Raw genomic sequence first — 26,281 nt, 5'->3', positions numbered from 1 at the left:
ACAAGCCTTGTGTGAAATCAGTCATACAGTAAAGGAGACAGATTCACTTCCATAACATTATTGTGCCTGTGCAATCCTATGCAGAATTACTCCAGTCTAAGCCCATTGTGCTGTTTGTTCCTTAACCAGTACTATACTTTCCCAAAACACTATTCCAAGGAAATTTCAGGACACAACATCATATGTTACAGCAGCTGCTAGATTAACATTAGTTAAAGTGTGAAAGCTAAAAAAAATACCAACTAGGAAAACCTTTCCAGATAAGGTCAGAGCTTTTTATGCACACATAAAACTTTTGGCTCTTCAAAAACTCACAGATGTGAATAAGATGGACTTAATATGACAGGAAGTCCCAAATCATTAATGTAACAAACAATGTGAAATTGGAAGCTTAAATATTTGTCATATTAGACAATAATATATAACATGGTTATATTAAGAAACTTTCACTGGGTATCATGCTACTTGATCTAATATATCTTTTTTATTTACACGTTGTTTGATTTAACATAACTGTAATAACTTTTTATAATTAAAAAAGAAACCACATGATACATACCTGGGAGCTTTAAATATAAACTTTTTGTAATGGGTTTTGTCAGCTTCTTGTGCATTACTTTGAAACAAATCTTTTTGCCGTAATCTAAAGCTGTTGGCTTCAGCTGTAGCCTAGACAACAGATTGAAAGAATCCTTTTGGTCTTCTGCTGGCCATTCTGTGAGTACATCTTTGCTTATTAAATCATCACCATGAAACCACTGAATATTAATGTCTTTTGGATAGAAATCCAGCACACTAGATGTTAAAAACAAAGGAATTCCATATTCAGCATCACTTGGATCAACAATGATATCTGAAATCTTGGGAAAACCTGCAATTTGTGGAAGAAGAAAAAAAAGACAATGGGCTGTAAATTGTAGTCAAATTAAAATACTAGTGCAATTCTAAGAGCACTTGTTTGGAAGTAAGCCCCATTTGACAGACCTGAGTAGGATTCTTAGGAGATTTGCCTAGGACAGTTTACCAAAAATTGTAAATTATAGTTTAAATTCGATGTGGCCACTATTGCCCCAAACGTTCCACAAAGCAAATACTTGTAAGGTTTACTAAGTAAAAGGTGGGAAACCAAAGTGGTAGTTTCAATAAAGGAAAAGTAGATGTGGAAAGAACATGTTTTACAAATTAAAATATTCAATGTAACGATCCCTCAGTGCTCAGAATGGGCATGGCTGTTAGCTTAAGGAATACTTTCCTATGTTCCTCTCCTTCTCTGAGAGTAATGGGGTGGGGGGCTCTCATCTACCATCAACCTTTTATTCAAGTCCAGTCAGTGAAGACCTAGAGTAGGGCTTTCTTGTCAGGGGCTCTCACCCTGAGAGACATATTCTCCCTTGTAACATTAATTGGTACCTACTCTGGGAGGATGTGTTTTTAAAAGTGTTTTCCTCAATTAATTAATTTGTATGGGTGTTGGTTTATTTTTTCCACTGCTGTGAGTTTTTGCTTTCATTGGCTTTTGGTTCAGAGGATATAGATTTAGAACTGCTTTGGCACTCCTTAATCTTTAACATACGTGTTTCTAGTGCATTATTGTGCTCTACTTTGAATGCTGGTCTGATAGCAAATGCAGCATATAAATATATAGGAAAGGAAAGGTCCCCTGTGCAAACACCAGCCGTTTCCAACTCTGGGGTGACATTGCTTTCACAACGTTTTCACAGCAGACTTTTTACGGGGTGGTTTGCCATTGCCTTCTACACTTTCCCCCCAGCAATCTGGGTACTCATTTTACTGACCTCGGAAGGATGGAAGGCTGAGTCAACCTCGAGCCGGCAACCTGAACCCAGCTTCCACCAGGGATCGAACTCAGGTCGTGAGCAGAGCTTAGGACTGCAGTACTGCAGCTTTAACACTCTGCACCACGGGGCTCTTCAGCATATAAATATAGGAAATAAATAAATATCTACATCTTTTCTGTCACTAGCTTACATATGATCCTGCATGTCAGATCTGAAGATGAGCTTCTCTCAAAAAAAAGAAATGAGAAATCTGAGGCTGTCTGGCCTTCCTGCCTCACTACAAAGCTAGATGAAACTGTAGGACAGGATTAATAGTGGAGTGTCAGTACTACAGACTTGATCTCATTCAACTGCCATGACTTTTCAAAAGACACACTAGGAATTAGGTATCTTTTGTGATGTCTCTCTCAGCACCATAAAATCAATGAATTAAAAACAGCCTTGTGGAAAGTGATACCAACCAATTCAAAACAAGGTCACATTTATATCCTAGCCCAATACAGGCAGACTTTAGAAGGAATATTGCAGAATTGGAGAGCAATGGTAGTCTACAGTACATTCTAAAAGATCTGGTACCTGTATGAAATTTAAGTGTAGATAAATCAGTTGATTTAGAATGAATGCTAACTGTGGTTCTTTTTGTGATTATCTCTGGACTGAAACATGATTGCTTCCTAATCCTCTACCCTTTTACTTTGGATTTTAAATGAGCTGTGCCATGTGGTTTGTCATGTTTGTAAGATCTCACTAGGGCTGCTTCCACATGGCGGAAATTCCCTGTTAAGGACTCATTTGCAACAGCAACAAAGTGTTCGCAATGAGAAGTCTTTATTTTTTTCCTCTCTATGCCTTCACGCCTGTCATTGTATCTCTGCACTAGTGGAGGGATTTCTGTTGGTTCTATTTTTCCTCCCTATCCTCTCATACCTCACACATCCATTCCCCTTACCACCAGTGGGTTTCCACCATTTAAAAAATCCCTTGTGATTTCCATACCGCTGATTTTTTTTAAAAATGGCAAAAAGTTTACCCATGGTAGGGCATGAGGATAATGGGTATAAAGGGAAATAGCAGCTAATGGAAGGAACACAAGTGAAAGACAACATCATGTAGATTCTATAAAGCCTGTGTTCCAGCTGGAGAGCAGAACTATATGTTAGTTATCCTAAAATTGTAAAGAGAAAGGGAAAGGTAGTCCCCTGTGCAAGCACCAAGTCATTACCAACCCATGGGGTGACATCACATCATGCCATTTTCTTGGCAGACTTTTTATGGGGTGGGTTTGCCATTGCCTTCCCCAGTCATCTACACTTTACCCCCAGCAAGCTGGGAACTCATTTTACCAACCTTGGAAGAATGGAAGGCTGAGTCAACCTTGAACTGGCTACCTGAATCCAGCTTCCGCAGGGATCGAACTCAGGTCGTGTGCAGAGCTTGGACAGCAGTACTGCAGCTTACCATGGTAAACAAGTTCAAAAACAGTCTGTTTAATTGTCATTACTTCCCCCAGGACAACTTTTAAATTGTAGCTTCATGAGCTTCTATTAGAGATTTTTAGATTTATTTTCAGAAATTACAGTTTGCAAGCTTCATGCTGAAAAAGTCATGATTATTCAACCAGTTTAAGAATTATGATAGTAATAACCTTGAAACAAACAATGAAATAAATCTTGTTTGAGACAAGGAGACTCGAAGAAACCTGTCAGGTTCTATGAGATCAGGTTGGGTTCATTATATTCAAGTCATGCACTACATATGAATGGATCCCTGGTGGAAAAAACCTTTCCAAACTGTGAGACAGCTCAAGATGGGTATCATGTTATTCTGTCTGTAGCAGAAGAAAAGAGTAAGAGTCCAGTAGCACCTTAAAGACTAACAACATTTGTGGTAGGGTATGAACTTGTTAACCTGTGGGGTAGTTAGATTTCAGAACAGTTACTAAAGGCACACAGAGAAAAACCCCAAAGAAAATGAAGCAATGTAAATCTGTATGATCCCTTTAAACAGGTAGTTGTGAGATATACTTGAGCTATTTGAATAATCACCTTTTAATGTAAGTCTGTATGTATTTCTTATAGTTTTGTTGCAATGGTTAATTTCAACCACAAACTCTATCCCATGATCTTCTGGCTTAGGTGTAAATGATGCTTGACTTTTCATGCAGTACAGATTGGATGTTGTGTTCAGATATGGCTCTTCTGTATTAATTTGAGCATGAGTGAGTTTTTCAAAGCCTCTTCTCCAACAGATGTCGAACTCAGGTGGATTGAAATCTTTCATGAAACAAGACAAAGTGATGGCTTTCCCACACTCTGGCACAAAGGGGTCACAACCAATTTGAGAGACTTTTGGAGTACACACTGTTAATAATAAAAGCACATCAGCATTAAGTAAAATGGTTAGTATCCCTGATTAAAACTGGAAATAAAATAATGGTATTTCCTTTTTTAATATAAATGTATAATTGTAATAAGGCAACATCAGAAACCAAATAAAGTGATCAAATGAATATGGATTTTGAGTAGGAAAGAATCATAGAACCATAGAGTTAGAAGAGGCTGTACAGGATCAGCCCAAAGAATCCCTGTCAAGCATTTGTCCAGCTGCTGCTTGAAGACTGCCATAGGCAACCAATTCCACTGCTGAACTACCCTTACAGTAAAAATAAATAAAACCGATATCGAACCGGTACCATTCCATGTGTCATTTAAACCCATTATTGAGAGTCCTGTCCTCTGCTGCCAACAGGAACAACTCCCTGCTCTCTTAAGTGACAGCCTTTCAAATACTTAGAGAGCAATCATGTTTTTGCATATCCTCTTCTTCTCCAGACTGAACATTTCCAAGTCCCTCAAGCTTTTCCCCACAGGGCTTGGTCTCCAAGTCCCGAACCAACGTTTTTCTCACTTCATTTTGCCTACATCCTTTTTGAAGTGAGGCCTCCAAAACTGCACACACTACTCCAGATGCAGCCTGACCAATGCATGTACAGCAGGACAATGACATCTTGCAATTTAGATGTTATGTCTGTGTTGATATGCACCAAAACCACATTAGCCTTTCTTGCTGCTGCATCACACTGACTGCTCATATTCAGTTTACATTCCATGGTATCCTAAGATCTTATTCACACACAGAATATCAGAAGTGTATCCTCCAACCAGTATCTATACTTCTAGTTTTTCTTACCCAGATACAGAACTCTGCACTTATCCTTGTTGAATTGCATCTAGTCTAGTTCACATCCGCTCACTCTCTGGTGTGTTTTGATCTTGTTGAATTCTGTCTCTATCTTCTGGGATGTCCCTTATTCCTCCTAATTTGGTGTTATCTGCAAATTTAATGAGTCCCTTCGCTAGGGTGACCATAATGTCTGAAGGCCAGCCAGGGACACCTTTGGGGGGGGGAAGGTAGGGGTGTGCGCGCGCGGAGCGCGTGCGTCGCCGGAAACAGGAAGTGACGTCACTTCCGGTGATGTCACTTCCGGTGATGTCATGCCACCGCTGGAAACAGGAAGTGACATCACTTCCTGTGACATCATTTCCCCCGCGCCACCTGCCAGAAACAGGAAGTGACGTCACTTCCGGTGATGTCATGCCACCGCCGGAAACAGGAAGTGACATCACTTCCTGTGACATCATTTCCCCCAAATGCCACTGCCAGAAACAGGAAGTGACTTCACAGCACTTCCTGTGACGTCCCCAAAAATCCCCCAAATATCACTGCCGGAAACACCAAGATTATTTATAGAGAGGGAAAGGGGGAAATAAAGTTAAATAAAACTCTTTTTTTACTTTTTTCAACGTGAGAAGACTAGAGAGAACGGGTTCCGCGCTGAGAAGCCAGACAGATTCCAGTGAGATTCCAGGGGAAGTTCTCCAAGAGAGTTATGCCTACACTATTAGTACAGTGTAATGAAGCAGAATTACAGAAATCCTGACTGTCATTTGGAATAAAAAGAGAGCCATCTCTTAGAACGGGATGGTGGTGCAAATGTAAAAAGGAGCTCCTTTGATGTATCACTACTGCATTTTTACATGCAAAACTGGTATGAACCTCTCTCTGGGTCCACACTACTTACATACAACTCTCTATCACAGATCTGTAGGAAAAACAGTATGCTAAGACACTAGGGTCAGGTTCCCTGCATAAGAACATAAGAGAAGCCACGTTGGATCAGGCCAGTGGCCCCTCCAGTCCAACACTCTGTGTCACTCTGCAAACCAGAGCAGGCACGTTCTACCACACTCTCCATTCTCTGCATGGTTCTGCCTAGAGTCACATGTCTTTACAGGTCTCTCATGTAAAAATAATTCCGTCATGCTTCCAAGCACATAGTGCCACATTTAGCTTGTGATAGGTGCTCTTGAGATTAGTGCCCTTTAGATTGTTTTAGAAATGCTCTTTAGTTTAGGCTTCTTTCTTTCCTTTCAACTGCAACCTGAATGTGAACTGAATCTACTTTAATAAATGTAATCTTTATTTTGTAATATTCTTCTTGGGAGATTTATTTTCTTCACTCAATATCACACTTCTGTGACTGGACGAACTCTGCTGTATTAACCAAATATCACAATAATAACACCCAATGAGGCTGATGGGCAGTAGATTCAAGACAGACAAAGGAAGCAGTTTTTTTTAACTCAACAGGTGATTTAAATGTAGAATTCATGACCAGAGGATGTAGCAATGCCCACAAGCATAGATAGCTTTAAAAGGGGAGCAGTTAAATTATAAAGGCTAGGTCTATCAGTGGCTACTAGCCATCATGGCTGAAGAGCACCTCCATGTTCAGAGGCAGTAAACCTCTGCATCCCAGAGCCAGGAGGCAACTATCAGGGGAAGGCCTCAGCCTCTGTGCTCTGTCATTGGACCTCCAGAGGAACTGGTGGGCCACTGTGTGAGGCAGGATGCTGGACTAGATGGACCACTGAGCTATGGCCTCTTTCCAAATTCAATTAATTTGAGTATATTAAAAATTGTACTTGTACAAAAAAACCTGTACAAATTGTAAGAATATCAGAACTGATGACAGTAAATAAAAGAAGCCACTTCAGTCGACCATCATCCCCTCCAGCCATTAAAGAATTATGGAAATTTTAATTTCAAAACACAAACACCATTGCTTGCCTCTGCATAGCAACCCTTTCTAAATAGTCTCCTGATCCCCATCCAAGTAAAAACTGGGATAACCCTGCTTAGCTTCATGAAATCTAATAAGACCAGGCTAGCCTATCTACACAGGTCAGAAATATGAGGACTTTAAGAAACTGGTCAACATCAGCCCAAAAGCTGTTAAGACTGGTACTGCACAAATGACAACATTCTAACAGTCACATTCACTCAAAACGACTGCTTATAAATGAAATCTCAACCCTTTTATACAAAAGAGAGACCTGGGAATATAAGATTTCATTAAAAGGCACTTTTTTGCGACAAGTTAAGATATTTTACCATGCAAGTATTGATTCAGTTGAGGATTGTGTGGCAAAAATATGAGCTAGCTCTACAAAATGCAAAATACACACACTGGGGTCAGTTCCATTATAGGGCATCTGACCTCTCTAAGGACCTGCTCCATTTTTTGGAGAGTGCTGCATGACATAAAGCACAGGTCATTTGTCTGTCTTCCTCTCCTCTTCAAAGTCCATCCATTTGCAGTTTCCCTCACTTGCTAAAATTTAAAAGGAATGTCCATCTGGGAAACCCAAGAAGCCTCCCAGTCTCCAGAATCTACCTTACATCAGATGGCAAAGTTATAAATATCAAAACATTCCGTATCTAGCAGAACTCAAAACAGACAAGCTGCATGCTGTCTGTTCTGCTTAAAATACCACAATGCATTTGATAAGCAGCATTTATTTCAATTCCAGGAGATGCATGATCAAAATGCAAGCTTCAAGCCCCCACAGTGCATGCACATTGAGAATTACCAGTCCCAACACACTATTTATTTGCTGTTTTCAGCCTACTATCACATCTGAGCCTGGCTTAATGGAAATAACTTGTTTCATCTACATCCAAGCTCATGAGGAGACAACTAATGGGACAAATGAAGTCTATTTGCACTCAGTTCAGAACAGATAAATGAAAGCAGATACAGTGGAGGAAAGCTGTTGCCTTCAACAGGGCTTTTTTGTAGGGGGGGAAGCAGGAACTCATTTGCATATTATGCCACACACCCTGACAACACCATTGTTTCGTTCAGGGCTTTTTTTTTTTTTTTTTTAGAGAAAGCCCAGCAGGAACTCATTTGCACATTAGGCCACACTAGGGTTGCCAAGTCCAATTAAAGAAAAATCTGGGTACTTTGGGGGCGGAGCCAGGAGACTTTGGGGGTGGAGCCAGGAACAAGGATGTGACAAGCATAATTGAACTCCAAAGGAGTTCTGGCCATCACATTTAAAGGGACGGCACACCTTTTCAATGCTTTCCTTCCATAGGAAATAATGAAGGATAGGGGCACCATCTTTTGGGGCTCATAGAATTGGACCCCCTGGTCCAATCTTCTTGAAACTTGGGGGGTATTTTGGGGAGAGGCACTAGATATTATACTAAAAATTTGGTGCCTCTACCTCAAAAAATAGCCCCCCCAGAGCCCCCCAAACCCACGGATCAATTCCCTATTATTCCCTATGGGAATCGTTCTCCATAGGGAATAATAGAGTGCCCAGTAGACATTTCCCTCCCCCCCCCACGCTTTCTAAAGCAGGGAATCCCCTCCCCCCTCCCTCTCACACACACAAATACTTACAAGATTGGGGAACTCTACTTGCTGTGAAAACGAAAGGGGAAAAAAAGGGAGGGGCTGTTCTCCGAAGCTCTTCCTGCCCAGCCTTAAAGGAGCCACACATTTTACAAACGGCTCAGGATCTCAACAATATGAAGCCTGCAGGTATGTTCTCCCCCCCCACCCCCCCTTCCCGATTTCTGGGGGGCGGGAGATTAGGCTGCGAACCCAGAAGTCCCCTGCCAGAGCAGAGGGGGTTGGGAAGCCTAGGCCACACCGCTTTCAGCCCCCTCCCTGCCTGCCGGGGGGGGGGGGGAAGAAAACAAAAACAAACAGAACTCCCCAGAAAACAAAAAGCTTACCTTCTTGCAGGCAGGGCTATAGATATAGCCAGCAGGCGGGCGAAGCGGGAAGGGAAGGGAAGGGAAAGGAAAGGCAGGCCGGAGACTGCTGGGCTGCCGCCCAGCCCAGGCAGCCACCCAGCAGGCGGGAGGGAAGGGAAGGGAAGGGAAGGGAAAGGCAGGCCCGAGACCGCTGGGCCGCCGCGCGGCCCAGGCAACCATCCAGCAGGCGGGCCGGGGTCTCCTTCCCCGTGGAGAGACCCCCTGCCCGCCCGGAAGCCCCAACAGGAAGCCACGGCTCAGCGCCGCAGCCTCCTTCTCCTCCGAGGCCGCCCCAGCATGCCCCTTGCCGCCCGCGCAGCAGAGGGGCCGGGCGCCGGGCGGAGAAGCGAAGCAGGCCCACGCACGCCGCCTTTGCCCCTGCAGAGAGTGGAGGGGCGGGGCGCAAGTCCGGCCTGCTCCTGCTCCTCCAGCGTTGCTGCTCAGGGTCCTAGAAGGACCCAGATTCGGGACTTTCCACGCTTCTCCGCAGCTGCTCCTCCGAGATGGGCTCAGGAGAGCAGCTACGGAGAAGAGGCAGCAGCAGCAGCGCAGCCTCCGCCCGCTTCCGCCGGCTCCTCTCGCTGGCTGGCTAAACCGGGACTTATAATGGTCCCGGTATAGCCAGTCCGGGAGCCGGGAATTGGGACCCAAAAGAGGGACATTCCCGGCTGACCGGGACGATCTGGCCACCCTACCCTTCGCTCCCTCATCCAGATTGTTTTTTAAAATACTGAAAATTACTAGGCCCAGAACCAAGCCCCATGGCACCCCAACTGATCACCTCCCTCCAGTTAGATGAAATGCCACTGACAACCAGTATCCCTATCTACTTAAGTATCCTCAGTCTTCCAGTTTTCCATCACAACATCATGGGGAACCCTGTCAAAAGTGTTACCAAAATCCAGAAACATTAATGAAGAGGAGGACAAAAGAAATGGGGGTAAAAGTAAGAAGAAGTAATAACGGATCATTCTGAGTATTTGTGGCTTACTTTGAGGACTCACTATACTGCATGAAGTGTTTCAATGTCCAAATTGCAAAACATGGGTGATGCCATAACTTGCTAGCTTCTGCCAGCTCATGTGGCTACCAGAGAACAACTAGGGCCCAGGATGAACTGTGCAGGCTAACTTTCTGTATTCCCTACAGGAGTGCCTGAAAAAAAATCTATCTTTCCCCAGGATATGGCCAATATTCCTCATTGTACACTACACTACTAAAGTAATCTGGCAGAAGAGACCATTTCCTGGTTGTCATCACTCCAACAATTTGTCTCTTAAGGATAAACACCAATTTTATTTTATTCTTTTTTTACATAAGACTGATTTTTATCTATTCTGATATTCATACCCAGCTTTTCTCCCCAAACAGGATCCAAAACAACTCTGGAATATCATTCTCCCTTCCTTCATTTTATTCTAACAACAACCCTGTGGGTAGATAGATTCAGGTGGGCAGCCGTGTTGGTCTGAAGCAGTAGAACAAAGTAGGGGTCAAGTAGCCCATCCCCTCATCTGAAGAAGTATGCATGCATATGAAAGCTTACATTCTGAACAAAACCCTGTGGGGTAGGTTAAGCTAAGGGAGAATGAGTGGCCTAAGGTCACCCAGTGAGTTTCCATGGCAGAGAGATTAGAAACAATGAGAAGTAAAGAAAAAAAAACAGCAGCTACATATAGGGATGATTGGGAGGGAAAGTGGCATGGTATAGTATAGCACAATGTTGTCAGACCCTAGAAGCTAATCAGGATTGTTACTGCAATGGAAGATTGCCAAGGAAGACACTGCAGAGAAAGAAAGGACAAACCTCCTCTACTTCTCACTTGCCTTGCTGGAGTCACTTTAAGTTGGCTGTGACTTGACAGTGCATACATGTATATGACAGGGTGACAGAAAAGAAAAATATGCTAGGATAAGATAAAGTATAATTATTGCTCAAGAGCTCAAACAAGAAAGAATATCTGGCAATTTTGAACTTTTATGCAAGTTTTCCAGTGCAGTCTGCATGCAAAAAAAAGGAAAAGGTGGATTATGTCTACATAAACTGCCCTGAAGTTAGCATCAAAAAACAATGCACACTATTCATTAAAAGAAAATGCTGTGTGTGTTGTTTAACTTACCCACAGTTTTCATTGTCCAAACAGATTCTCTGGAGTGATGTGAGCCTCTCAGGTTCGTTTTGCATGAGAATCTCTTTCCAGAATCTGCTGCTTTTGGAAGATACTTTATACTGCTAGTGCAGAAAAAAAGCCCGTCTGTTGCTTTCATAGGATCACTTAAAAACGGCTCTTCTGGAAGTTGTTCATTGTCTACACCCCAATGCACATCAATTGTTTGGGGAAAATAAGAATGAATTTTACAATTAAGAGTCATAATCTCTTCTGATCTTGGCATGTCTGTGGAGCACCAGATTGGATCCAGCAATGGTGATGCTAGGAAGGAAAACAACTAGGTCTGAAACTAGAAAAGAAACATCTATTTATACTGAGAACCAGGACTTTTTTCTTGGGGGAACATGGTGGGATGGAGTTCCGGAACCTCTTTGTGGAAACAAAATATTTAAACATTTGTGAGGGGCATCGTGTGTCTCTCCTTCATTTCCCTCTTGAAAATTCTGGCACCTCTTTTTCCAAGAAAAAAATCGCTGCTGAAAACCATATAATAAAGAGGAAATTATCTGCTTCTCGGTCTATTTTGCTGAAATAACACCATAAATAGCCAACTGACTAGAAAAAGGAGAGGGAAAACACCAAGCTTCATATAATAGCACTACATCCAAGTGACACAAGCAACTACTTGGGGCAACATTATGACAGGGGTAGCACCTTGGTCTCTCAGTCACCCTCCCTGCCTTCCTCTGGTTGTAATCAGAAAGGTGCTTAGCTATATTTGAAAAGCACTGAACAATCAGGATGGGGCAGAGATTTCTGAACTTAGCGGAGTCCCACCCTAATTACAGCTAGGAACATGGAAATGAGAAGGGGACAAGTAGGGCTGAAAGCAGGCTGGAAACAGAGGCTTTTTTTCCATTACAAAGCCTTTGTCTCTAGTTTGTCCTGGACCTAAGTGCCAAAGGACAAGCACTGCTGCCACTGTTTTGATCCAGGGCAGGCTCTACCTCTTCACGGTCCAAGACCTGAGCTGCCTCTGGAGCCCATCCTGAGTTCAAGTGGTGGTGAAGACAGCAGGAGGCACCACCTCTCCCACCAATGCCCCAACTGCTGTAGCTCTCCACCTCGTTGGGGTGACATGCTTGGAGAGGCCAAATGGCTTGAGATGGCCCTAGTTAAGCTTATGAATGTGCTCCTGCATTCATTGAAGGACTGAGTTGCAGCATCTAGATTCAATGGAAGCAAAATATATAGCTGGTTTCCATCTTCCTATCAGTGACTCCAGTCTCTAAACTGCAGACAATCTTCTCAAGGAGCAACATGAATAAGAATAAAGAAGGTCTTCCTTGTTGGTACACATATATGGTATCCAAGGTCACTGGAATCTACTGTTCACTATAAGATCACTGCTGAATCCAACATTGATTTCTATATGCACTCCTGTAGTGAGGAGTCAGATGCTGGCAAAAAAATGCAGGTCAGTGCTAAGGAGAAAAAAAGCAGCTAAGCAGGTCAGTGATAGAATGATGTCAGTGCTAAGTAACTATTTTTGCTAATGTAGACTGTCTTCTTTACTTACCTGCAACTTTAAAGGATGCTGTTTCTACAAGGAAACCATGTGGAAGGGCTCCATGTCTGACTTCAAGTGAAAGTTCAAATTTATCCAGCTGCTTTACATCTGGAACTATATGTATTTTACAGGATACCTGGAAAATCCAACGTTGTTGTTCTTTCAAAGTTGCATAAACTTTAATAGCCTTGTACTCTGTAAGGAGAAGATACTGTTCATCTCTGCTTTCAGCATCACTTGTTTTACTGTTCCAGGAGAAAATCTTCTGTTTTTCATTGTTAGATTTGGTGATGAAAAAAGCTATATCTAATGGCTTTGGCCGAAAACCAGAAATCAAGCATTGCAGCTCTGAATCTTCCATATGCTTCAGTTCTGTATTTCCAATAAATGCCAGGACTGTTGGTTGAACTGTAAGTAACAATGCAAAACTAGTTACCATCAAGCCTCCATTCTGCTGGCCTTTCTCTTTTCCCCTTAGCAACTGAGAGCTGGTCCTTTTCTTAGCAACTGAAAGCTGGTCCTTTGCCAGTCACGTGAGGTCCAGAAAATGTATTTTGGCCTATCTGCTTTACAATGACTGAGAGCCAGCAGAAAAAGGCCTAGATTAAGTATAAACTCAACATACTCTCTGAGACTAATAGCAACCTGAGAGAATAGCCATCCTCTCCCTTTACCTAGTCTTCAGGTTATTAAGGAACACCTATCAGTAATTAATCAGGAGCACTTTTGTATGAGGGATCTGGCTGCTTGAGTATCAAATCTTAGAAAGAACTAAAGCCAATACTGACATTTACAACTAAAAGATCTTAATTCAGAGTGATCTAATTTGAACTGGCTGGAATTTCTCACCACAAACTGCACTTTAGTGAGATACCCAAAACTGTTTCCCCACCCAAAGACCTCCCTTCCTTTTTCTTATTTGAAAATGTTCACATGATACTGGGACTCCTTCCTTTTCACCTTCAGGTAGGCTTATCTGACCTCTTCTCTGCAATCCAAGCAAGGACAGAAAAAAATATCAGAACACAAACCTCTTTCCCTATAAACAGAACCAGAATCTGTCCCCAAGTCATGTTCATGCCCTGCTTCATCATATGTATTTCAGTGTTGTGCTCAGTCATACTCAGCTCTGCTGTGTTGCATCCTGGGAACTTTTCCTTACCTAAAACTACTAATGTCTTTTGAGCAGAAAATCTTGTTTCTGGCAGACATTATGTACCTTTGTTAATTCAGTGTTGCTTCCTGTGGATTTATAATTTGTATTATTTGCTGCCTGGACCCATACTTGGGGATTTGGCCCTGTACACAAATAGGGTGCTATAAGCCCCTGCTGCATACTCTGTTTAGCCTTTTGCTTCCCATTCTCTCTTCCTGAGTGAAACACATTGCAGTGAGGGGGGGGGGGACAGAGTATGAAAATATCTGTCTCACAATGTGATTATGCTAGTATTGTATTCAACTATAGTTATAGTATTACCATGACATGAGTTTGCTAATTATTCTTCTCAATAAACTCCCTTTAATCTCAGGCTATTCTTTCAGGGTTTGTGCCAGGATTGCATCACTATTTCAGAAGATCTCTTAAGTCTTTTGGATGTGCAGCTCCCCAGACTGGGGCATCGCCTAAACCAGGCACAGAATTTAAGACAACAGCTATACTAAAGTCTGAAGAAGGAACCAACTGAAAAGCAGGCCACTTTCAACAGATACTTGTATAAGGTAGATGGGTCTTCATGATCATAGGTGGCAATATTTTGGGCACTCCTGTTAAGATTACATACATACATAAGCATTGTCAAGTCACAACCAATTCATGGCAATCCCAGCAAGGGTCTTTCAATGCAAGTGAGAAGCAGAGGTGTTTGCCATTGCCATCCTTTGCAGCATCTTGCTTGATGGTCTCCCATCCAAACACCAACCCTGTTTAGCTTCTGAGATCTGATGAGATCAGCCAATACCTCCCAGCTCCGTAGCCAGGAAATTTTAGACAGGGGGGCCCAGGGGATAAAATGTTAGGTGGGGGAGCCATGGGACACAAAATGACATCACAAACTTAAAAAAAAACCTGGGCAGCCTGCGTGCTTGGAGGCTTAGGGTGGGACTTGGTGGTGGTGCATCTGTTTACCATGGAAAAACAAACTCCTGGGGGAGGGGGTCCTTTTGGCCCTGTAAATGGCACCGAGTACTAGGAGTCTCATCCAACTATATTCCCCCTGCAAAAAAAATACCTCCTATTAACTGCAGGCACAGCATTTGATACTGTAACATTTGCAAAAAACAGAAGACTCTATTCCTTTCCAAGCCTGCTGGAGCCTTGCAGCAGGTGGAGCATGAAACAAAACTGCCAGCTCCCTCACCAGTCCTCTGCTGACTCTTGATTCAGGCTGGTTTACAGCCCTGACTGAAAGCCAGCCAGCTGGAGTGGCTTCCCAAGGGAGGAGGGGATGGGACAAAAATGTGGGCTGAAATGGAGGATCCTCTTTGTTTTTATTTTATTTTGTTGCACTGAGATAACACCGAATAGAGATATTTTAGACTGTCTTTAGATTGTTTTTAGATTATGTAAAAATTTAATAGTAAATTGTAATTTTATTGAATTGTATAACTGTTTTATTGTTCAATGGCTTTGCCATGCCTGTAAGCCGCCCTGAGCCTGCCTTGGTGGGGAGGGTGGGGTATAAATAAAATTTTTATTATTATTATTATTATTATTATTATTATTATTATTATTATTATTATTATTATTATTATTATTATTTATATCTTGCCCTCCCCTAACAAATATGAACTTGCCCCCCGCCCCCAAGGGCTCAGCCCAGTCACATTTCCTTTGCTGCTGCTGCTTCCAGCTCTGAGCTCCATGCCCTCCCTGCGGCCAGCCACCTCCTAATACTGCCTGTGGAGGGGCCATACAGGTTGAAGGGGGAGTTTAATGGAGAGGCCTGACCCCTCCCAGGCCCCCTCCTGTAGCTATGGGGCCTGATACCTCCTGATGACCCCTCCCAGTGGCCTCATGTTAAATAGGATGGGGAATAACACAGAACCCTGTGGGACTCGACAGGCCGATGCCATGGGGAACAGCAGGAATCCACCAACACTACCTTGGTGGATCTGAAACTGAACATCTCAGATCGGACTCGAACCACCATAACATGGTACCCTTTATTCCAAGCGCTGACAGGCAGCTCAGTAGGATACTATGACTGATAGTAACAAAGGCCGCTGAGAGTTCAGCAGAACAATTCCCACTATTTCTGTCTCGGTAGAGATCATCAACCAAGGTGACCCAAACAGTCTTTGGTCAAAATCCCAGCATGAAGCCCAACTATTTCTGCTATCTAGTTCTAGTGATTGGTAGAGGTCATCAACCAGGGCAACTAAAGAAGTCTCTGATCCAAATCTCAGTCTGAAGCCAGACTGAAATGGTTCCAACCTCTTCCATTCTCTGGTGCTGAGAAGCAACGATTCACTCAAGCACCTTGCCCAAGAATCCAAGACTGCTTGGAAGCTGTTCAACATAGTAAGGCTCAGGAAAGGGTTTTTTTCCCAGCTCAGGTCTAATCATTGCATCTTTGATCATGGGTGGAATACCTCTCACTCTTAAGGAAGCATTTACTACTCCCCTTACTACTTCAGCCAGTTCTCTGCTGGCAGCTTTTATCAGCCAGGAAGGGCAGGGGTTGAGAACACAGTTGATAGGTCTCACCTGTGCAAGGATATTGGCCACATCCTTGAGCTCCACTAGCTGAAAACTATCCAAATAATTTAGACAAGCAGATGCCCAGGGTACGTCATCTGAACATGCATCCATGCCAGCATCTTACCCAGAGCAGACCTGGGAGATTTTTACTGCAAAGTTAGCAAATGGATCACAGAAGGCCATTATGTGGTCAGAGTCCAGTTCCTTGGAACTATGATGTAAAAGTCTCCAAACAACCCAAAACAGCTGAGCTGGATGAGTACGTGCTGATGCAACTGTGGCAGAAAAATACTGCATTTTTGCTACTGTCGCCATCAAAGAAGAAGAAGAAGACTGCAGATTTATACCCTGTCCTTCTCTCTGAATCAGAGACTCAGAGTGGCTTACAATCTCCTTTACCATACCATACCAAACCTTTAATGGCATAACAGTTTCAAATAAAAATACACAGAATATAAAAATTTAAACATTGGAGATAAAATCAAAATGAAACTGAGCTTACAGATGCTTTCATACATGGTCAGATTTAAATTTAAGGATGTCAGCCAAAAATTTTGCCACAGCCTCGCTAACCTCCCTCTCAATATCATTCAATAAATAATAACAGGGTGGCAGAATAGACAAATCTGTGGAGAAAGAAAGCTTGCAAAATAAATCTTTACGGAGATTATGATAAAAGGAACAATCAAGCAATATATGCTGAATTGAGTCGGAAATATTTGCTCCACAGGAACAAAGTCTGTCGACTAAAGGGACTCAATGATATCTCCCTTGTAAAACTTTGGAGAGAAACGCATTTAGTCTAGCCAACATAAATGCCTTGCGATGACTTGGAATGATGAAGTCTGATAGATAATGGGGCATTTTGCTGCAGAAAGCATAAAGACCTAAGGAAGCTGGGGAGCAAATATAAGGGTCTGTTCAACGTAGTTTCATTTCCTCCAACTCCCAGTGTCTCAATTTAAAAAATCTGAAGATATATGACTCATCAGAAGTAAAAAAATCATCAACCTCTATCCCCAACTGGTCAAGTTTGGACATAAGCACTGCTGTCCAGGATGAAATATATGGGTCTCTTTTCATACAATCAAGAAGGCTGTTAGGATCTGTTCTAAAGTGAATTTTGAGCCAGAATTTAAACACTGCAATCCAGGCTTTTGTCTCCACTAAAGACAGACCCACTTCAGAGCAGAGAGCAAAGTAGGACACACATTTTGGCATACCAAGAATTTGTCTAAAGCATGAGGTTTGAATGCCCTCCACATTCATGGTAAATGCTGAGATCCATATAGGGATACCATAGAGAATTTGGGCTAGCGTTTTAGCGTTGAACACCTTAATTGCTGCTGGAACTAACTGGTTACCCCTTGCAAAGAAAAACTGTTTAATTTGAGCAGCCGAACATTTAGCCAAGTTGACGGTGTTGTTACGATGTGAAATGCAGCTTAACTTGTGATTAAAAGTGATCCCCAAGTATATAAAATTTTTTGTTTGCTCAGTTGTTGAGTTGCCAATAAACCATCTCTGTGGGCACCAGCAATTTGAAAAGACAACTACTTTAGATTTGGCATAATTGATTTATACAAGGGCATTATGATACTGGCTGATTTGTTTTCAGTTCCCTTCCTAATAATTCCCAGCATGGCGTTGGCCTTTTTTATTGCAAACGCACACTGTCTTGACATTTTCAGTGAGTTATCTACCACAACCCCAAGATCTCTCTCTTGGTCTCTTAGTCAGTCTCTGCCAGTTCAGTATGGTAGAACAGGTGACAGAATGGAAGTTTCTGGGAATTACCATGAAACAGGATCTAACATGGGGGGCAAATACTTTAGCTCTAGAGAAAAAGGCCCAGCAACGACTATACTACTTAAGACTCTTAAAATCACTACAACTGTCAGGGAGTCTGCTGGTTGCCTTTTATCGTAGTTCCATTGAGAGCATTTTATCTTATTGCCTCTGCGCGTGGTTTGGGAGCTGCACGGAAGCAGAGAGAAGGGTGCTCCAAAGAGTGACGAGAAGAGCACAAAAGATTTGTGGATGTTCTCTCCCCTCATTGGTGGATCTGTATAATATGGCATGTAAAAGGAAGATACAAATGATCCTAAGGGACCATACACATCTGGGCCATTTGCTTTTTGCTGCACTGATGACTCATTATCCAACTCGGGGTTTGATTGGGACTGACCAGATCTGGATACCTGAAAACCCATCAAAGCCTTATATTTTGTTGCTGAAGATGATGCCTTCTTCAAAAGATGAGGCACTTGGCAGACTCGGAAGAAGGAAGATGCTTGTTTCTTCGCTCCTAAAAACGCTAAGTTGTTTTCAAACTTCTAACTTTTATCTTGCCTCGATAGAAGGAATTGTTTTTAAATAGTCTTACCTTATCACCTCACTTTTAATTTTTGGTGCCGCTGTTTCGTCTTTCTCAAGCTCTGGCTGCTTAATCAGTTAATAAGCGTCTGCTTTCACTTTCTGACTCAGAAGCTGCTGCAGCTAACGAACTACAGCTGATGTTTTATAAAGTATTACAAAGTCTTACGTTGTCCCTCAAAGACAGGGGTTTTTTAGAGTCTTTTAATTTGAACTGTGAATCTAACTGAAGGTTGAAATTAAGTCAACTCCTGCAAAGCAATATGGCAGAGTGCAGTCGGCTATAGCGTTGGCTCTAACAAATTTAGCTTTTAAAGACATTTCATGATATTCTTAGCAGATGTTGTGGCTTTTATCTGTAAGTTTTAAGACATTAGTTGTCTGGTATTTGTTTTATTTATATTTTTTTATCAGAACAGTGCCAATTGCCATCCAACAGAACCCTCTTAATGGCATCAGGCAAGTGGCCAAGAGAAGTGGAGGAGGAATTTGCTTCTTTGCCAGTTTGCAAATAGTTTAGGATAGAGGACTTTTTTACCTTAAACAACAAGTCCAAATCTGCTCTGCCATCATTTGCTATTAAAACATCGAATCGCTTCTCCCCTCTAGAAGACGAGTTAGAGCCAGCAGAAAAGGAGGAACTGACTAATGAGTCTGACCACGAAGATGTCATAGACTCTCAACTCCAGTCTGGGGTGGGGGCTTTAAAGGTGCAGCAGAGACAGCATGAGCTACAAATATGCTGTGATAATGAAGCTCACCCCAGTTACCCTGATTGCAAGCACAGTGAAATGTATCTTTAAGAAGTTAAAGGGATTAGAAGATCAAATTCTTGACCTTTCTTTGGAAATAAAGAGACTATCAGTGTCAATGGATAAAGTTCACTTAACCCGGCTGGATGATACCTCTATTGGAGCTTTAGCCTCTTTAAAGCGGTGTCCGTCTGCAACACAGGATGTGGATCCCCGGAGCTCCTTTACAGAGTCTAAGGTCAGCGTGGGCCATGAAAGGAACGTGCAACAATTGGTTCTACAGCCCAATAAGGTATGCATCACAGTCTGTCCTTATGGCAGGAAGACCCCATGCTGGAGAAGTAAACTTTTAGTTAAATCTCATCTCTGTGAACTTCTTCATCTGAACTATCACAAAATTGACTTGATTACCATTGAATCTCTTAATGATCCGTCTTAAATACAGAGGATTCTGCTTACCTTTCAATCCCCCAACATTCCTTCACTAATTTTGAGGCGAAAGAATTACTTATGGTCGAAGGGGGTTTTCCCTGTGCGATCCTTTATTAATTCTCAAACTAATGCTCTGCTGCCTAACCTGTCCACAAGGGACAGTACGCGAAGTAATTCTCATAATCTCCTATATGACAGGGGAATCAGCTTTAACTTCCCCACCTCCAGATCATCCTTTCCAGCAGTATAATGGATCAAATCCAGTGTATCCCCTGCTAAATATGCGGGGGAAGTAATTACACGGGGAAAGCCCATGGTCATCATGGAGGCTATAAAATCCTAAACCACTCTTGTTAGCTTGCCCATGACATGGATGTTAAAGTCACCCAGGACAACCAGTCTTAGGGTCTCCACTAGCACTCCTGAGACAAGATTGACTAGCTCAGGATAGCTCAATAGCAGGGTGGATGGTACACCACAGAATCCTCACTCTGTCCTGGTCACTCACCTTCAGAAGCACACATTCAAAACTTAACAGACTGCTTGATGACGAACCTCAATATATGGATTGAATCGCAATAGACCACTATGACCCCTCCCCACATACCCCTTGCCTAGCCTGCTGCTGTACAGAGAACATAAGAACATAAGAGAAGCCATGTTAGATCAGGCCAATGGCCCATCCAGTCCAACACTCTGTGTCACACAGTGGCCAAAATTTTATATATATATATATATATATATATACACACACACATACATACACACACACACACACACACACACACACACACATATATATATACACACTGTGGCTAATAGCCAATGATGGACCTCTGCTTCATATTTTTATCTAACCCCTTCTTGAAGGTGGCTATGCTTGTGGCCGCCACCACCTCCTGTGGCAGTGAATTTCACATGTTAATCACCCTTTGGGTGAAGAAGTACTTCCTTTTATCCGTTTTAACCTGTCTGCTCAGCAATTTCATCGAATGCCCACGAGTTCTTGTATTGTGAGAAAGGGAGAAAAGTACTTCTTTCTCTACTTTCTCCATCCCATGAATTATCTTGTAAACCTCTATCATGTCACCCCGCAGTCGAGGTTTCTCCAAGCTAAAGAGCCCCAAGCGTTTCAACCTTTCTTCATAGGGAAAGTGTTCCAGCCCTTTAATCATTCTAGTTGCCCTTTTCTGGACTTTCTCCAATGTTACAATATCCTTTTTGAGGTGCGGCAACCAGAACTGCACACAGTACTCCAAATGAGACCGCACCATTGATTTATACAAGGGCATTATGATACTGGCTGATTTGTTTTCAGTTCCCTTCCTAATAATTCCCAGCATGGCGTTGGCCTTTTTTATTGCAAACGCACACTGTCTTGACATTTTCAGTGAGTTATCTACCACAACCCCAAGATCTCTCTCTTGGACAGTCTCTGCCAGTTCACACCCCATCAACTTGTATTTGTAGCTGGGATTCTTGGCCCCAATGTGCATTACTTTGCACTTGGCCACATTGAACCGCATCTGCCACGTTGACGCCCACTCACCCAGCCTCAACAGATCCCTTTGGAGTTCCTCACAATCCTCTCTGGTTCTCACCACCCTGAACAATTTAGTGTCAGCCGCAAACTTGGCCACTTCACTGCTCACTCCCAACTCTAAATCATTTATGAACAAGTTAAAGAGCATGGGACCCAGTACCGAGCCCTGCGGCACCCCACTGCTTACCGTCCTCCACTGCGAAGACTGCCCATTTATACTCACTAAAATGGAGGACACAGATGGCTCAGATTAACACTCCCAGCCTCATCTGGACAGAACTCTGTAAAACATGATAGGTCAGCCTGTTCATCCAGGATTAAATCCTGAATGGCAGCAGTTTTTCATTTGCCAAACTAGCATTCAGCAACAGAATCTTGACAAGGGGCCGAACCTCAGTACACCCAGGTCCCCATTGGCTGGAAGGCAGACTTGAAGGGGGAGTGGCCAACCAGGTCTCCTTCTTTTGGAATGGTCATCTTGTCTTCCACCATCATATCTCCCTCTGCCAAGGACCAGGAGAATGGCAGCCCATTCCCCAAGGTACACAACCACTAGCTATCCCTCTATTCAGAAGGTAGCTAAAGACTAGGATTGCCATTCCCAAATAATCTCATGTGTGTTTTAGCCCTCCTATTATCACTGGTTCTATAAACAAAGAAACAGGCCCTTGCCCTTGTGCCCCCCCCCCAAAAAAAAGTGGTTTCTCCCTACCCCCACAGGAGTCCAGGCTTTATCCTAGATGTACAAAGAAAGATGATGAAGCAAGCCTGTCTCCAGTGCAGGAAACTGCTGACTCAGTGGCCTGTTCCGGCTAAGCAGTATAGACTTCAAGCAGGAGTCCACTGGTGAGGTTCTAAGCAGCAATTGGAGATAGTTAGATTGTTATGCTTAGCCTTCCCTTTCCAGGTAAGTAGATTCTGGATTCCTCCTCCTGGTTGGGGTGTGGGGTAAACTTCAGAGCACCCACGAGAATTTCACATTTAGAACTCCACTTTGGAAAGACGGGGGGATTCCAATTCACCCAGGCACCTAAATACATCAGTCACAGAAAACTGGAGCTGGATTCAAGCTTCCCAAAACTAGAAGCCCTTAGAAGTGCTCCACAAATGAGAGATGTAGGGGAGAAGCAAGGGAAGCATAAGAGCTCAGCAGCAAGTTATGCATATGCCCACCACAGACAAACCAGTGTTGTGACATCTGAATGTGGTCATTCTTAATTGACATAAACACCATGGAGTGAATTAAACTCTCCTTGAACTATTATTTTCCCTGGGGATGTTGGTATTCAAGTCTGGGGGGAAATTAAACTCCCAGATGCACATCCACATCCACTGTCTTCATAATTTTAGAGGGAAGCCTGGACAACTTCTTGCCTGAGATTTACAATATTAGGTAGATGAGAACCAGTTCTTAAGCATGAACCATCACAAGAACTATACATTTTTGTGTAGTGAATACCACCACAATGCATATTTAAAATTACTTACTTTTCATAAACCACCAATAGTATACAAATGCAGCAACAACAGAAGTTGTTATCAATATGGCAAACAGTCCAGCTAGCCAGCCTAAATTTTGTGGAGGGTCTGTAAAAACAAGATAAAGAGCATATATTGAGCTCCTGTTGTCTCATACATTACAAAACGTATCAGCCTTATCATACCTTACCATAAAGAAGTAGAATTAGCACTGGTGATTTTGCTACACATTATAAGAAACCACTCATCTTGGGGAGGGACGGTGGCTCAGTGGTAGAGCATCTGCTTGGTAAGCAGAAGGTCCCAGGTTCAGTCCCTGGCATCTCCAAAAAAGGGTCCAGGCAAATAGGTGTGAAAAACCTCAGCTTGAGACCCTGGAGAGCCGCTGCCAGTCTGAGTAGACAATACTGACTTTGATGGACCAAGGGTCTGATTCAGTATAAGGCAGCTTCATATGTCCATATGTCCAAGAAAAGGTGAAATGACTACCTTATGGCAAGAGAACCATATCACAGCAGAAGTCAGCACTCAGGGAATCACAGTGGATTGGGCTGCCACTTCAGAACACTATATTAAGACACTGTCAGTTTGGGGGAAATCTTGACCAACACACATTCTCCCTGTTCAACACGCAGAGCCAATGTGGATCTTTCTTCTCATTTTATTATTGGCCCAGAAGTTTCCCATTCTCATAGCAATTTATTTTTTTAAAGATTCTATACCAATTTTCCAACCATTTAAAAGATTGTCCTACGGCAATTTTTATGTATTTTAAAAGTTGAAATATAAAATACAAACAACAATAAATGATAAATAATAGGGGAACCCACAACATCAACTAATCAAACAGCTCACCAATATCTTACTCCTAGATAAAAATAGTCGTCATCTTTTCCACTAAAAGCCAACCAGAAAAGTTTTACTTTCCCTACATAATAACATAAAAGAGTTGCTCTTTTGCATCTCTTATGGAGCTTGATTCCAGATGGAGTGTACTTTTGGATGAAGCAGTCTGTATATATCTTTTCTTGTCTGATTCTAGGCCTAGATATGGGACCAGAATTGCCACTGGGTTTTTCTACATGTTCAACTTGCACAATTTCCTTGGCATCTGATGCACAAACACTGGAATCAGTTTGGGAGTGGTTCTTCAGCATGAGAGCCAGTTTGGTGTAGTGGTTAAGTGTGTGGACTCTTATCTGGGAGAACCAGGTTTGATTCCCCACTACTTCACTTATAGCTGCTTGGAATGACCTTGGGCTAGCCATAGCTACGCAGGAGTTGAAAGGGCAGCTGCTATGAGAATCCTCTCAGCCCCACCCACCTCACAGGGTGTCTGTTGTGTGTGTGGGGGGAGTTATAGGAGACTGTAAACCGTCTGACTCTCTTATTCAGAGAGAAAAGTGGGGTATAAATCTGCAGTCTTCTTCTTTTCTCCTATATTTTCACAGTTGTGGACTCCACAGTTGTGGAGTCTTTTCTCCTATATTTTCACAGTTTATCTTCTTCCACGTTTTAAAAAATCAGAATTTTCAAGGGAGAGTGTACTGTTATTGGTGGCTTCATTGCACACCTCTTCCTTTAAATTTTTTGCACATGTTTATATTGATATGTCAATATCCTGGCTGCATTTTTTAAAAAATATATTGATATTTTAGTGCCTTTAAAAGTAAAATAAATGAAACCACTCATCTTAGCATCATAGATTTGGAAGTATCCATAGAGACCAGGGGTAGGGAACATTGGCTCTCCAGATGTTTTTTGCCTACAACTCCCATCAGCCCCAGCCAGCATGGCCAATGGCTGGGGCTGATGGGAGTTGTAGGCAAAAAACATCTGGAGAGCCAACATTCCCTACCCCTGGTCTAGTCCAACCCCCTGCTCAATGCAGGATCAGCCTAAAATTTTTCATCCAGCTGATAAGTCTGCATCCAGCTGCTGCTTGAAGCTCACGACCTCCCTTAGGCAGCAGATTCCACTGCTGAACTACTCTTACTGTAAAACATTTTTTCCTAATATTTATTTTTTTCAATGTCCAGCTAGTACTTTTCTGCCTTTTATTTAAACTCATTATTGCAAGTACTATCAAACCTATTATTGTGAGTCCTATCCTCTTCAGCCAACAGGGAAAGCTCCCTTCTCTTCCCAAGTGACAGCCTTTCATGTACTTAAAGAGAGCAATCTTGCCCTCCCCCACCTCCTCATCTCCAGATGGAACATTCCCAAGTCCTTCAGCTTTTCCTCACAGGACTTGGTCTCCACGCCCCTAATCATTCTTGTCACCCTTATACCCACTCCATTCTGTCCACATCGTTTTTGAAGTGAGGCCTCCAGAACTGCACACAATACTCCAGGTGGAGCCTGAACAGTGCAGTGTACAGCAGGACTATGTCATCTTGTGATTTGAATATTATGCCTGTGTTAATACACCCCAAAACAGCATTAGCCTTTTTTGCCACTGCATCACGCTCACTGCTCATATTTATCCTGTCCACCCATACCCCAAGATCATTCACACTGCTACCCATCCAGTATGCCTCACTGAGAATACATGCTTCTCATTTTTGTTACCCAGATGTAGAACTCTGCACTTATCCTTGTTATATTGCATCTTGTTCACATCTGCCCACTTTTCCAGTGTGTTCAGATTAGGGTGGCCAGACCGTCCCGGGCACCCGGGAATGTCCCGGTTCTGGCCCCCTATTCCCGCCTCCCGGGCTGGCTATACCGGGACCATTAGAGGTCCTGGTTTAGCCAGCCCCGGAGGCGGTGGGCCGCGGGCGCCGGCGGGAAAGGCGGCAGTGGCGGAGGCCTCTCCGCGGCCTCCGCTGGTCGCTGGAAGCCCTCCAGAGACTCTGGAGGGCCTCCAGCGACCAGCGGAGGCCGCGGAGAGGCCGCGGAGAGGCCAGCGCTGGTCCCTGGAGGCCCTCCAGAAACCAGCGGAGGCCCTCCCCGGCCTCTGCAGCCGCCGCCAGCCCCGCCAGCAGCACCAGCCGCCCGGAGGAGAGGCTGCCACCCGCCCTGGATGAAGGTAAGCAGGGAGGGAGGGGGCCGAAAGCGGGGGGGGCAGCTGGTGGGAGGGGGCGGCCTTCCTTCCTTCCTTCCTTCCCTCCCTCCTCCCTTCCCTCCCTCCTTCCTCCCTCCCTCCTTCCTTCCCTCCCTCCCTCCTCCCTTCCTTCCTTCCCTCCCTCCTTCCTTCCTTTCTTCCTTCTTCCTTCCCTCCTTCCTTCCTTTCTTCCTTCTTCCTTCCCTCCTTCCCTCCCTCCCTCCTTCCTTCCTTCCCTCCCTTCCCTCCTTCCTTCCCTCCCTCCTTTCTTCCTTCCCTCCCTTCCTTCCCTCCTTCCTTCCCTCCCTCCTTCCTTCCTTTCTTCCTTCCCTCCTCCCTTCCTTCCCTCCTTCCTTCCCT

The 26,281-nt window shown here is 43.4% G+C and overlaps 1 protein-coding gene across 1 annotated transcript in view; it reads right to left on the bottom strand.

Annotated features, from left to right (window-relative positions):
* Positions 1 to 26,281, bottom strand: part of NCR3LG1 (natural killer cell cytotoxicity receptor 3 ligand 1) — a 48,451-nt gene that overhangs the window by 8,209 nt on the left and 13,961 nt on the right. The window contains exons 4-8 of the mRNA XM_060262755.1: positions 22,885 to 22,983; positions 12,603 to 13,001; positions 11,033 to 11,344; positions 3,845 to 4,159; positions 560 to 871 (exon numbers count right to left, since the gene is read on the bottom strand). Coding sequence (XP_060118738.1) covers positions 560 to 871; positions 3,845 to 4,159; positions 11,033 to 11,344; positions 12,603 to 13,001; positions 22,885 to 22,983 — 1,437 coding nt within the window. The remainder of the gene's footprint in view (positions 1 to 559; positions 872 to 3,844; positions 4,160 to 11,032; positions 11,345 to 12,602; positions 13,002 to 22,884; positions 22,984 to 26,281) is intronic.

This window comes from Heteronotia binoei, chromosome 21 (assembly GCF_032191835.1).
Source record: "Heteronotia binoei isolate CCM8104 ecotype False Entrance Well chromosome 21, APGP_CSIRO_Hbin_v1, whole genome shotgun sequence".
In the NCBI taxonomy this organism is placed as follows: Eukaryota; Metazoa; Chordata; class Lepidosauria; order Squamata; family Gekkonidae; genus Heteronotia; species Heteronotia binoei.
The sequence above is the reverse complement of the archived record's forward strand: the minus strand, read 5'-3'. Positions and strand labels throughout refer to the sequence as shown.